Source organism: Physeter macrocephalus, chromosome 10, assembly GCF_002837175.3.
Source record: "Physeter macrocephalus isolate SW-GA chromosome 10, ASM283717v5, whole genome shotgun sequence".
Taxonomy (NCBI): domain Eukaryota; kingdom Metazoa; phylum Chordata; class Mammalia; order Artiodactyla; family Physeteridae; genus Physeter; species Physeter macrocephalus.
Genome location: NC_041223.1, coordinates 18,876,257 through 18,890,458, shown reverse-complemented (window position 1 = coordinate 18,890,458; position 14,202 = coordinate 18,876,257). Strand labels below are relative to the sequence as shown.

At 33.7% G+C, this 14,202-nt stretch overlaps 1 protein-coding gene across 3 annotated transcripts in view; it reads left to right on the top strand.

The window, feature by feature from the left end:
* ADGB (androglobin) overlaps positions 1 to 14,202 on the top strand; it is a 181,448-nt gene that overhangs the window by 129,254 nt on the left and 37,992 nt on the right. For all 3 annotated transcript variants that reach the window (XM_055087445.1, XM_055087447.1, XM_055087446.1), the window contains 6 exons: positions 207 to 342; positions 974 to 1,111; positions 2,863 to 2,956; positions 7,027 to 7,161; positions 7,702 to 7,855; positions 13,607 to 13,794. In XM_055087445.1, coding sequence (XP_054943420.1) covers positions 207 to 342; positions 974 to 1,111; positions 2,863 to 2,956; positions 7,027 to 7,161; positions 7,702 to 7,855; positions 13,607 to 13,794 — 845 coding nt within the window. The remainder of the gene's footprint in view (positions 1 to 206; positions 343 to 973; positions 1,112 to 2,862; positions 2,957 to 7,026; positions 7,162 to 7,701; positions 7,856 to 13,606; positions 13,795 to 14,202) is intronic.

The window sequence follows — 14,202 nt, the reverse complement described above, 5'->3', positions numbered from 1 at the left end:
ACCTTAAAATTAGTCAAATGATAAATAATTTTCATCTCTTAACGGATGAGGGAGTCTGCAAAGAGTCTTCTGCTAGATGGTGTAAATATCTGAGAAATACATAGTTTTTATTTTTAGAGTATCTGAAGTTTTTTTAGAGCCTCTCTGGCCAGGTAAGGGTATTTTCTTGATTTAAAAAATATACTAGTGCATTTTATCTTTTTCAGGTTTTTCATATTTCTTTATGGCATTTAATGAAAAAAGCTCAAATAGCAAAACCTCTTCCCAACCTCAAATTTGCATTCCGTGCTATGGTTTTGGACTTGGACTTACTTGATTCTTCTTTGGAAGAGGCTTCTTTAGGTACTGATTAATTTTATATATTTATGTGACAGAGGAATTCCTACCCTTATATGGGCTAAATAATTTGAGAAAAGTACACTCAAAATTTTTGTGGAGTAGGTAGAATGGGTCTATATTAACAGTTGTAGAGTTCAGGCTATGCCCTGAGAAGCTCAAAAGGTTCCAAAGATCTGGTGTGTGTCCCCTGTCCCACATACATCCAGGGCAGCCCAGAAGTTCCCAGTTTTATTTGTTCCTGACCTTAAAGAGCATGACAATCACTATCTATACAGTAGCACTGGAGTAATTCTGGGAAGATTCTCTGATCTAAGTAACCCTCATTTCCTCCTCTTTCCAATGTTCTATTCCCACCATTTTAACATTTCATTTTCTCTCAATTTTAAAGAACCTTCATGCTACTTTCACATAGGGATCAATACTAGTTCACTAAAGGGTCAATATTTAGTGTTTCCCTTCTCCAGAATGTTTATATTCTAAAAAAGAACCACCTGCAGAGGCAGTGTTAAATATAACAACAAATCTATCATTGTGGCACTTTATACATTAGAGGACTTTAACAGTTAAAGGCAGTGAAAATTGGGGTAGAGATTAGATATAACTTTCAGTCCAAAGTTTGTTTTTCTCTTTCCAGTGGAATGGGTAGATGTTAAATATAATGTGCCAACAAGCGATAAAGAGTATTCTCCTGAGGAAGTAGCCGCAGCAATTAAAATTCAAGCCATGTGGAGAGGGACGTACGTCAGATTACTCATGAAAGCTAGAACACCAGGTATACTCTTTCAATCATTTATAAAATGAGCTTGCATAAATAAGGATGAATATTTGTTTATGTGCTAACAAAAAGCATTTTAGAGTCATTCTACTTCACGGCTCAGCTAATTCTTTTTAATTCTATCAATATTGAATTTCCTTGAGTTCAGGATGCATGTCAGTACACTCATGCTTTTTGTTCCTGGAATATAGTGCAATGCCTGGCACAGACTGAGCACACAACGAATACTGGCTGAAAGAAAGAATGAATGAATGAATGAGTGAATGATCAGCTGTATTTTCCCAGTCTATCATGCGTTCTTTAAAAAACAGGAAACTGGCCTTTTTCTCCATCCATCCCCTGTGCCTAGCAGAATACTTTAGCAGTCAGTTTCAGCTAAGTCATAGACAGTTTTTACATTTCTAGACTGTTTTTCAAAGAAGCAAATGAATGAATGAGTGAATGAATGAATGAATTTAATGAAGAAGCTTCCATATATGCCTGTGGTGACATACATTTAGAAGGCATAAAATGCTTTTACAGTATCATATTTATTAAATCAAATATATTTATGCATATGAAGTAAACTATTTCGTGAGGTCTATTTTAACAGCTCAAAATAATACACTGCAGAGGCAAAAAAATTATATTCAATTATTTTCTTTCTGCAATTTTTGTTAACGCTTTTAGAGAAGAAGACTTGCCTCCAATAGAATTCTTTGAGTATTTTGAAACATTTTGTTGTAAAAATATCTCTGAAACATTTAATGAGAAATATCAAAATGTTCATCTAGGCAGTAAAAACTATAGATACACAAGTGTAAAAACAAACAAACTATATTGCATAGTTTTGTGGTAGAAAAATATTGCTGTTGCTTGATTTTTATATTTTTTTCTATCAGAAAAAAAAATTAATTATAAATTCATCAAATTAAATATGTGGTAAAATACACATGTTGTCCATATATGCTGTAAAAATTATATTCATACAATGATTTTTTTCTCTTTATAAAGACAAAAATGAGCAGCTTAATAATATTTTAATAGCATTTGCATTCTTTCACTCAACACATATTTATTGAATAATTCTTGTGTGCACAGAACTGTTCTAGATTCTGGCCTTATGGAAAGAAATTAGTAAAACTGATAAGGTTTCTGCTCTGATGAATCTTGTGATGTAGTGGTCACAGGCATACAGCAGAAAGTAAATATATTAAGATACTGATTTCAGATATGAGTAAGTACTGTGAAGAAATTAGGATAATTAGAAAAAAAGTCAGTTTCTGACATGTTAAATTTGAGGCACTTATTAAGGATTTGCATTTTTCTTGCCAAATCACCTCTTAAGCTATTTGTGGATTATGCTTTAGATTAAGCTTCAGTGAGATCCTATTAGCCATTGTTTTTTAGAAAAATTGGATGGATTATTTTTTCTGACACAAGAGCTTTCATAAGGATTTTTTTTGGTGTGATAAATGATCTCTCATTGTAAATGCTTTGATGAGTATCTTCAATTAGATCAAAGAGCATTTTATAATTTTTAAACTAAAGATGAAGGGAAACAGCATAAAATTGTGAGCAGAGCTCTTGACTAGAGGTTCATAGCTTTATATTTTAAACATGGTTTACTGCTAGTAAAGCTTCAGATTTTGGATATTACCTTACTGGTGAGTTTCAACTCCCTCACCTGTAAAAGGAGGGCTTAGAACAAAATGATTTTTCAGGCACCTTACAGCCTTGATATTGCTATTTTTTATTGTTATTTTTAGGCACAAAGGAAAATACCAGTGTTGCAGATACTCTTCAGAAAGTTTGGGCTGTACTGGAACAGAATATAGAACAGTATGCGATTTCTCTCTTAAGGTAAAGCAGTGTAATGATGTTTCTTATTGTAACCTTTCTTATTGTTTCTTACTGTAACCTAATGATGTACCTTTCTTAAGGTAAAGCAGTGTAATGATCTTACTATAAGTTCCAGTTCAAATGCACTATATTTGTTGAGTTTTTCCTAATCACCGCAGCTAGAAACATACCATTGCTTCTGAACTTCCACACTTCCTGCTTTTTGTTTGTCTTCATTGCACTTATCTAATACCCTAAGCATAAAACCTCTGAGAAGAAAAACAGAGTTTTTTTGAAGTCTTTTGGTGCTAAAGAGATAAAAGTTAGAGTTTAGGACCTGCTAGGGGAGAGGACTCCAGAAAACAATTAAAGTTGTCAGTTGAAATGCCTGGAGGACAACATTCTAGAAACAGGGACAAGTGTGAAGTAGATTGAGCCTTAGGAAAACTGCATTTTAACCACAAACCATGTTCAAAGCAGGATAATCTGAAAAAACTAAGAGAAAATCATATATATATATATATATATATGTAAAAGAAGGAGACCATTTGGTGATGTAGGAGCTAGCAGACCAAATCTCTAAAGGTAACTATTATGGAAATGCCCAAGAAAATAAAGGTTAAAGAAAGAGAAAATAAATTAAAAGTCTAGATTAATAAAACACAGTTAAATGTAAATTACATAAATAAGATTTTTAACAACAGAAATTTAAAACTTTTTAATTAGTTAACAGCAGATCAGGAAGAATAGAGGAAGAGATTAGTGAAACTGGAGATAGGTCAATAGAAAAACAGTGGAAAATAAGGAAAGAGCTAAGGGACATGGGGAACATGCTTAGAAAGTCTAATATTAGTCCCAGAATGTAAAAAGATAATAGCTGATAAATTTCCAAAATTGATAAAATACATCAACCCATATTTTCAAGAGACTCTGCATGCAGACTCCATGCAGGAAGGACACAAAGAGAACCATACCCAGACTCATCGCAGTCAAACTGCTGAAAACCAAAGGCCAAAAGAAAAACCTTCAAAGTAACCAGAGAAATAAGACACACTATTTTCAAAGGACAATCACACTAAGAGCCATATGTAGGAGCAAATTCTTAACCTTAGCAATGCAAAATGCAGAAGTTGAGTAATAAGCTTTAAAGAGTTCGAAGGTTCTAGCATTAGTGCAGAAATGTTAAAAGTAATAATCTAGATGAAACACTGGTAGGGCAAGGATACATAATACATTCGCTAGCAATATGCTAATGGATCCACAAGTGAATTTAAGAAATAAGATTAATCTTATACATATTCCAGAGAACAGAAAAAAAGAGGAGACATTTACCAACTCATAACCTTGATTTAAAAAACTCAACAAGGACAGCAAAGTGAAATTGCAAACCAATCGCCCTCGTGAAATTAGATGAAAAAATGTAATAAAATATTAGCAAATCAAAATCAGAATTATATAAAAAGAATAATACCTTATAACCAAGTGGCTCTCCCAATCTAAGACATGTAATAGTGGTTTAACATTAGGAAATTCATCAATTCGGCACATTAACAGGGAAAAGGAACAAATCACTCAGTTCTCTGGATAGGTTCAGAAAAAAACATTTGAAATAATTTAACAAAAATCCAAAATTTTAAAATTTTTTAGCAAACTAGGATTAGAGAAGACTTTCCTTAATATGTTATGGTATCTACTATTTTTAAGCAATTACTACAAACATGATTAGTGATGAAATTTTGAAAGCTTTTCCTTGAGTTTGAGAATGAGACAAAGACGCCTGACCAAACACTTCTATTCAAGATAATCCTGGAATTTTGTGAAGGGCAAAAAGGCAATAAAGCAAAATAAAAGTCACTAGAGTTTGAAGGGAAGAAATAAAACCACTGTTTACAGGCAACATGGTTATATATGTAGAAAATGCCGGAAAATCTACATGAATTTATTAGAATTAATGAGAAAATTAAAGAAAAGTTTCTGGATACAAGGTCAAAATGAAATAATGATTGGACTTATATTTATAAGCAAGAGACAAATAGAAAATCATGCATGTAAACATATAAAAATTTAAAATAACCTAAAGTTAATGAAAAAATTTTATGATGAGCCAAATGTCAAAATTTTAAATTTGGAAAAAATCCGAATTTGTATTTTCCCAACCCTGAGAGTGAGTACCTCACTCACCTCACCCAAGTCCTGACCTGTGGATACTGCTATCACCTGATAATTCAGCTTGATTAAACTTTTGCTCCAGAAGCATGTTTTCTAAAACGGGTACTCACATCTTTTAGTATAAGACCTAATGCTAACCCCACTTCTACTAATTATCAGATGTGTGACCTGGGGTAAGTTTCTTATCCTCTCTGAACATAAAATTAAGTTTTTTTCATCTGTAATATAAGGATAATAATATCTACTTCATAGTATTATTCCTTTATAGAGCTGTAAAGATAAGGTAATCCTGGAAAATTATTTAGCACAATGCTACAGATTGAGCCATTACGCAACATTAGCTATTATAAATATTGCTAGTAGTAGTAGTAGTACATAAGTAACTCTGAGGTCCTTGAGCCTAGCCTTGCAATCTCAGACCTGTAGGGGCACAACTTCAACAGTTGACTTTGGGCAAAGCTCAGTTTTCCAATATAACTTTCTCTCTGTCCTAGGATGCAAAGTTAAAACTAAATCTTTTGATTATGTCAGGGATATCTCTCTATGGGTCATTTAAGATATTCCACATGGTACATCAGGATTTTGATGGTCCTATACTCATTAGAATTTCCTGAGGTATATGAAAAATAGTAGAATGTGTGATGGAAACAGTGACAGTCTGGAAAGCCTTTAAATTGCACCCTTCTCTTAGAATCATGGTGGGACCCATTGCACCCAGTTCCCTATGTGGCCTGCTTAGTTTCTGTACTGGCTCAGCCAGCTCCTGCATTTAGACTCAGCCAGCCCCCATATGATTGACAGGGGTACTCTGCATTGACCGACCATCACGTCATACTTCCTAGTGAGGGTGATCAGGTTATTTAGCAACCAAACTGGGACACTGACAGGGAACGGGGGAGCACTATTAATAATTATGCCAGGGATAGGAGCCTAAACCAGGACTGCCCCAGAAGAACCAGAATATATAATCGCCCTGGTCTTTGTTCTTGTAATTATTTTGAAAAGCTTTTAAAAATCCTTCCGAATATAAACCTGTCATTTTCCTCCCACCACCAAAGACCAGTGATCAAAAGGAGCAGGTGAATCCTATCCTCTATGAGGATCTCTATGGCTCTGCTTCCCCGTGACAGTAGAGTTGAGCCATCCACCTTCTGGAAGCCAAGAGCACCTCTAGCTCTGTCTAGACCTCTAACAGAGAACCATTCCTATGGCCATTATAGCTTCTGTCCCAGCTAATACCCAAGACATTGTATAAAAGACCTGAGATTCCTGGTGCTACTGAGGCTGGGTCCGGTTCCTGGCCAAGTGGGAAGTACAGGACCTGGAGGATCTCTCTCATCACTTCCATCTTGTTCTGGAATATGCCACAGGCTTCCAGGGGTCAAACATGGAGAAAGCTCAGTTGCACCAGAAATCATGTAGAAGGAAAACTCTGGTACTCTCCCCTTGTTTGTGGCCTCTGTTTTTAGGAGGTTTTTTAGTCTTTTTTTTCCAAATCCATTCCTCACTTTAAACTCCATTCTAGTATTGAGTCTCCAGTCAACCCCAGACGTTCAGTGGCTTCCACCCAGTTTTACTGCTAGTTTGCCTGCTTCTAGTTTCATCACCCTTATAGGTTGAACTTTAGTGCTGATTTCCCATCCATAAATTTCAGTTACTCCTTAGATCATGAATTAGGTTCTCTCTTGACTAAGAACTTCAAATAACTTTGGGCACCTTTGATAGACATCATGGTTAATCTGGAATGGGCTCTCCTGCTTTGGTGCCGTGCACCACGAGCCCCCATTTGATGAAGGACTGAATCTAGCCAACAATGTACTACAATACTTTATGCTGCTTTTTAGCCTATTTCTTTTTTGTAAATAGAATTTATTTTAAAAGTTGTTTTGCCATTGGTACTTAAATGATTTTTAAATTTTTAGACTAATGTTTAAAAGTAAGTGCAAGTCTATGGAATCTTATCCATGCCATCAAGATGAAGAAACTAAGATTGCTTTTGCTGACTACACTGTGACTTATGCAGACCAGCCACCAAATACTTGGTTTATAGTATTCAGGTGAGGTTATCATATTGGCAAGTAATATCACTCTTAAGTGGCATGAAATATTCATATATACAGAGCTTTCTTTATGATACTAGTAAAAGTATTAATATGAACGTTTAAGTTGCTTTCAGAAGTTAGTTAAAATTTCTTCCATATCTGCTATGCATAAATGAGATATTATAGAAATTTTTATTCATGTTTCTTTAAACAAAATATGAAGACTATGAAGTGTTCATTGTTAGATCTTTTTATGAGTATGGTAAACATAATAAAATAAATTGATACGCTTTCCGTATATAAATAAATTTACTAATTTCGAAGCAATAGCCTATTAGGTAAGAGTCACAAACTACTTATAAATGGGATTTCTTAAAAGGTTTGCATTTGCATGACAAAATAGTGTATCAATAAGAATTTTAAAGGAAAACAGTATGCATGTTTTTAAGTTATATGCAACTTTAAACTTATGTTTTTATTTCTTAGCATCAAACCTAATTTCAAACTTTCTTTATGATTCATGTCAAGGGAAAGTTCATGCTTTTGTAATTACAGAGAAACATTTTTGGTTCCTCAAGATATGACTTTGGTTCCCAAAGTATATACTACACTTCCAGTCTGTAGGCTCCACGTTGTTAATAATGACACAGTGGAACAAGTGCCAAAGGTATTCCAAAAAGTGGTGCCTTATCTTTATACTAAGAATAAGGTAGGTGTAAAATTTATTCTCCTCATATGCTAGAATAGCAGTGAGAAGTCAGCACCCTGAGAGGTTCCAACAGAACGTAGAACAGATGTGTTTTCAATCTACGTAACAGAGGAATAGGGTCCTGGTCTTTCTCCATAGAAGTCCCATGTATTTGACAGCAAAAGGTAATTAATGCGAGTGCTAGAACATTCACCTTTTAGCCCTCCTTCTTATCTTTTATCCAAAGAAAATATGACAAAAGGAAAAGTTAGAAATTCTCATTATTAAAATCATACAAAGCCTTAAAATGAAAATGGAGGTAAAGAGCACATTTATTCCTATCCCTAAACCAAACCAAAGCAGCAGGTTTTCTCAGTTTTCCAGTGGGTTTTTTATTCTATTCCTAAACATGTCAGAAGATTGTGATTACACAACCACTCACCACCCCACCAGCCCCAGTCTTTCCCAGGGCTACCCAGATTCCTTCAAGAATAGACACTCTTGGCACAATACTCCTGCTGAATACAGACCCTGATGGTTGATGTCCACAAAAATCATGTTGCCTCTCTATTTACCTGAACCTCATTTTTGTGTTTCCATTCATTTCTTCTAAGAGGGAAGCACAATAAAAGATAGTGTATACCTGCGCTGTAAATCAGGAGATCTCCTGTAGCTCTGATGTTCCATTCTTTAGTTGTATGGCTTTGAACCTCTTTATTTTTCTCTTCGAGCTGTGGTTGTGACTGACTTCTATGGTTCTATGCATTATTTTGTATAAATTTAGACATATCTACCTGATGAATACTGGTTTATAGGAATAAAAGATATAGAATATCACTCCTTAAAAGAACCCCATAGTTCTTTCGAGTTATTTTAAGAATTTTTTAAAATAAGACTTTATTTTTTAGAGTCAGCAAAATGGAGAGGAAAGTACAGAGATAGCCCTTATACTCTCTTCTCCCCCACATGCACAGCCTTCCTCATTATCAACCTCCCCTACCAGAGTGGTGCATTTGTTACAGTTGCTCATTTTACATTGACACATCATAATCACCCAAAGTCCACAGTTTACATTATGGTTCACTGTTTGTGTTGTACCTTCTATGGGTTTAGACAAATGTAAAATGACATGCATCCATTATTATGAGATCATGCAGAGTATTTTTACTGCCCTAATAATCCTCTGTGTTCCACTTATTTATCCACCCACCCCAAGCACTGCCAACCACTGATCCTCTTACTATCTCCATAGTTTTGTCTTTTCCAAAATGTCATAAAGTTGGAATCATATAGTACGTAAGAAAACTTTTCAGATTGGCTTCTTTCACTTTAAAACTTGCATTTAAACTTTCTTCATGTCTTTTCATGGCTAATAGCTCATTTATTTTTAACGCTGAATAATATTTCATGTCTGGATATACCACAGTTTATTTTTCCATTCACCTACTGTAGAACATCTTGGCTGCTTCCAAGTTTTGGCAATCATGAACAAAGTGTGCAAGTTTTTGTATGCACATAAGTTCTTAACTCCTTTGGGTAAATAACAAGAAGCATAATTTCTGGATCATACAGTGAGAAACCGCCAAACTGTTTAGTTTTGTAAGAAACTCCCAAACTGGCCTCCAAAATGTCTGTAACATTTTTCATTCCTGCCAGCAATAAATGAGAGCTCCAGTTGCCCCATACCCTCCTCAGCATCTGGTGTTGTCAGTGGATTTTGGCCATTTTAATACCTGTGTAGTGTTGTTTTATCTCGTTGTTTTAGTTTCTCTGATGTCATATAATGTGGAGCATCTTTTCATATGCTTATTTGCCATCTATATTTCTTCTTTGATGAGGTGTCTGTTAAAATATTTGGCCAATTTTTAAATCAGGTTGTTAGTTTTCTTATTATTGAGTTTTAAAAGTTTTTGTACATTTTGGAAACAGTCCTTTATCATATGTGTCTTTTGCAAATATTTTTTCCCAGTCTATGGCTTGTCTTCTCATTTTCTTGACATGTTCTTTGACAGAGCAAAAGTTTTTAATTTTAATAAAGTCCAGCTTCATTAAAATTCATGGATCCAGTTTCAGGGATCATGCCTTTTTTGTTGGATCTGGAAAGTCATTGCCATACCCAAGAGATTCCTAGGCTTTCTCTTACATTACCCTCTAAGAGTTTTATAGTTTTGTATTTTACATTTTGGTCTGTAATCCGTTTGGAGTTAATTTTTGTGAAGGGTGAGGGTCTGTGTCTAGATTCTCTTTTTTTGCTTTGGGTGTCCAGTTTTTCCAGCACCATTTGTTGAAAAGACTGTTTTTGATCCATTGTATTGCCTTTGCTCTTTTGTCAAAGATCCGTTCACTATATTTATGTGGGTCTATTTCTGGGTCTATTCTATTCCATTGTTCTGTATGTCTGTTACTTTGTCAAAATGACACTGTCTTAATGATGGCAGCTTTATAGCGAGTCTTAAAGCCGATTAGTTTCAGTTCTCTAACTTTGTTTTTCTCTTTCAGTATTGTGTTGGTTATTCTTGGTCTTCTCCATATAAACCTTACAACCAGTTTGTTGGTATCCATAAAATAGCATGCTGAGATTTTGATTGAGATTGCATTAAATCTATAGGTCAAGTTGGAAATAACTGAAATATTCACAGTGTTGATTCTTCCTATCCATGAACATAGAAAATCTCTTCATTTTTTTAGTTCTCCTTTGACTTTGCTCATCAGAGTTTTATAATTTTTTTCATACACATTTTGTACATATTTTGTTAGATTTATGTCTAAATATTTCAGTTTTGTGGATGCTAATGTAATTTGTTTTTAATTTCAAATTCTACTTGTTCACTGTTAAACTATTTTAGAGATTTTAGGAAACTTTTTAAAAATCAGGGCAATTAAATTTTTGATGAAATCATTTAATCCATTTATATCTATATATAGAGGTGTGTGGCTGTGTATAACTATTGTTAAAACTTTATATTTTACTAATGAGTTTTTATACTATTTCATTATAATTTAAAAACTCATCTTTTATTAAAAGCTTATCATTTTTTGCCATTTTTCATGAGATACAAATTTTCTCAATAATGCAGTCTGATTTTACTAAATTTGAAGATATTATCAAATTTTAAATTGGACTTAAATCATTTTTAGTTTGTATTAAATTTTGCACATTTACTTCACATTTACATTTTATTAGAAAATCTGATAGACAATATTTTTGTGTGCAGTTATGTATATTTGGAGTTATATACTTAAATGTAATTTTTAAAAACTCAAAGTCTATGCAACAATATATTATTTTTCTAATTGCTTTGAAAGAGTATTTATATTTCAATTAAAAATAGAAGAATTTGCTAATAAAAGATAATTTCTGTACATCAAACAGGTACTTAAAAACTGAATTTATTTGACCCTAATATAATTTGACCCTCCATACAGCTCCCTTTTGCACTATATTTATTCTCCCTTATGTCCTAGTAAATAGCAATTTATTAAAAATTATAGCTTGGGAAATTTATTGATAAACCTTGCCTCTCTCCAGCAGAATATCTTGGGTTAAACCAAACACTATAAGAGATAACTAGTTCTTTGTTAACAAACTTGTCTTCACACCAGTAACAATTGATGGGTTATTTTTATAATGTCTTTTTGTCAAGTTTGGCCTGGATTTCCTTTTGAATATAAAAATTTATTTCATTTGTGATTGGAAATCAAAAGTTCCAAAGATCCATATGAAAAAGATGATTTCATTCAAAGGGAGACTCTATCAAGATCATAGATGTCATTAAAGTCTAGAGATGAACTCTTTACTTCACTAGATAAGTATACTAATATTAATCATATTAGCCATTGATACTTAATTTTTGTAGGGATCTTTGAGGATATTTAGTTGAACCACATAAGAATCTGATTCTTGTTTATATCTAGCATACTTTGGGTTTGGTTTGGGTTTTGTTTAGTAACCCCAGTGAAGACCTCCCTTTCTAGACTAAACTTGAATTTGGGGGGTAGCTTTAAATGACGCATTTTGAGTCAATATGCAGAAAAACACTCTATCTCCATTTAACTATTATTTCTAAACTGTAAATTTAGGATTGCAACAAGCATAGCCATTCCCTCTGTCAAATACCTCCTGTCTTCTAACCTCTCACTGTGGGTCTTTTTAGAATAAAATAGAGAGAATGAGGAGGAGAATATAGAGCTGTATGAATACAAGAATGGCTTCAGTCATCCTTCTTGTGGTATGGTTTTCCTTTCATCACAATTCTTGATCTTTGAACATTTCTCCAAATTATCTAAGTCTCCTCTAAAATGTAGTTCCCAGAACTAAATGCAGCCTCTAAAGGGAATTCCAACCCATCTGAAGGAGGATCGTTACTCCATTGTTTTGTAGCCCATGATTATATTCGCATTTTGGCACTTGCCAGGCATTTGACACATATGTAGCCTATTTTAGGTCAACTCTTTCTAACATATGTCCACAGAACTAGTGTCTAAGGTTAAAAAAAAAAAAACACCTGGTTACACAGTTAATCCTTTAGAATTGTTTGACATATATTTTTTCATAATTTTTCAAAGACCATAACCTGTGATTTGAAATACTTATCTATGAGGTTTCTCAGTACTCAGTACTCGATTATGTTACTCTTCTATTACAGAGTCTTGAGGTCGGTTTAGAGTCACCAGGTCCTCTCAAAATCCTATCACTGGTTTAGCTTTAGACTTTCACTTACCAAAATCTATCCTACCATTTTATAAACTTTTATTCCTCTCAAAATTGTTCTCTGAGTCTAGACAAACACAAAATCAGAGTCATGTAATTTTGTTCTGCTTCTTTAATAGATTAGTACCACAAGCTCAAATAATAACAAAAACAGCAATAAATCTGCACTTTGCTGATAAAAACACTTTAGCATACATGATTTATCTTCCTTTTCTTCTTTCCCCAAACGTAATGTCAAAGCTCCTTATGGGTGTTGCAATTCTGATCTTATTACAGGTTTTGGAATTTTGGTTAACATTCCTAGGTGTTTTTTGCAATGTTATGAATTCATTCTGTCTTGTGTATTTCTAATTTTTGTTCCTGAAAATGTAGACACATTGGAGAGCTTCCTCTGCATCAGAGAGCAACTGGAATACAAATCTATATTCTTCTGTCTTGCTCGAAATGTATGGAATTATAAACTCAGAATTACTTTGAACTTTTGTCTGTTAGCACTTTCCCAGGTTCTTTAACTGCTTCTTTTCTCCAACCTAAAGAGTTCATCTCCAGGCTCACATCTGGGTTCCATGGAACCAGATCTGCTGCTAATTTGATAGCTTTACCTGCCAATGGTCATCCCAAGGGCACCACATTTCCATAAACTCTTCTGCCTTTTTCATTTCATATTTAGAAAGATGATACTGAGAAGACAGGGAAATCAAGTAGGAAGCTATTGGGCTAATCCAGGATGATATAATGATAAAAATCTGTCTTAGGAAGCATTAGGAGAATTAGCAGGAAATGTAGTAATCATCTACCACAGTTAAGCACTTTTTTTTTATAGCTAGAGAACCATACAAACAAAAGTGTTAGAGTTTTCCATTTTCTCCAAAAACATGTAAGATAGCAATTTTTAAAAGGGATTTCAAACCATGCTAGTGATTTGTTGATTATCAATAGATTTTAGGATCTTTATATATATTAAGATAATAAAGATTTTTAATACTGTGAAATTATCTATTGTACCTTTGAGAGACTAGTGACAATGTCACTTACTTCTGTGTAATTCTTTTTTCCTGTAGAAAGGATATACATTCGTGGCTGAAGCATATACTGGTGATGTGTATGTAACATCCTCACGATGGAAAATGCGCCTCATTGGTTCTTATCATCCACTCCCATGCCTGTCTCGAGTTCCTCCATGTAATACCTTTGCCATAAAGGAAATCAGAGATTACTACATACCCAATGATAAGAAAATTGTATTCAGGTATGTGACAGAAAGGAAATGCATTCCTTTAAAAATATTAATAATTTTTGTATTACATAATTGACTTTAAATTTAAATATTTTATTTTAAATATTAATATTATCAAAAACAATATATTTTCTGTAAAATCCTGGGTGAATTTTGAACTTCACTGTTATACTCTTTTGGAAACAACATAGAGAGTAATGTGATTATATAAATGTTATATAAGATCAAGCCTATGTTGCACATAATGGTTTCTTAGTCCTCATCGTATTTGACTTTCATTGAACATCCTTCATAACACTCTTCCCTCTTTTTACTCTCTCCTCGTTCTGTTCCGTCTCTAACTCTTCTCTTGTGTAGGTTTCTCCTTATCTGCCAACTCATCCTTCTTTTCATACTTATTTATATATTCTCCATGAATAG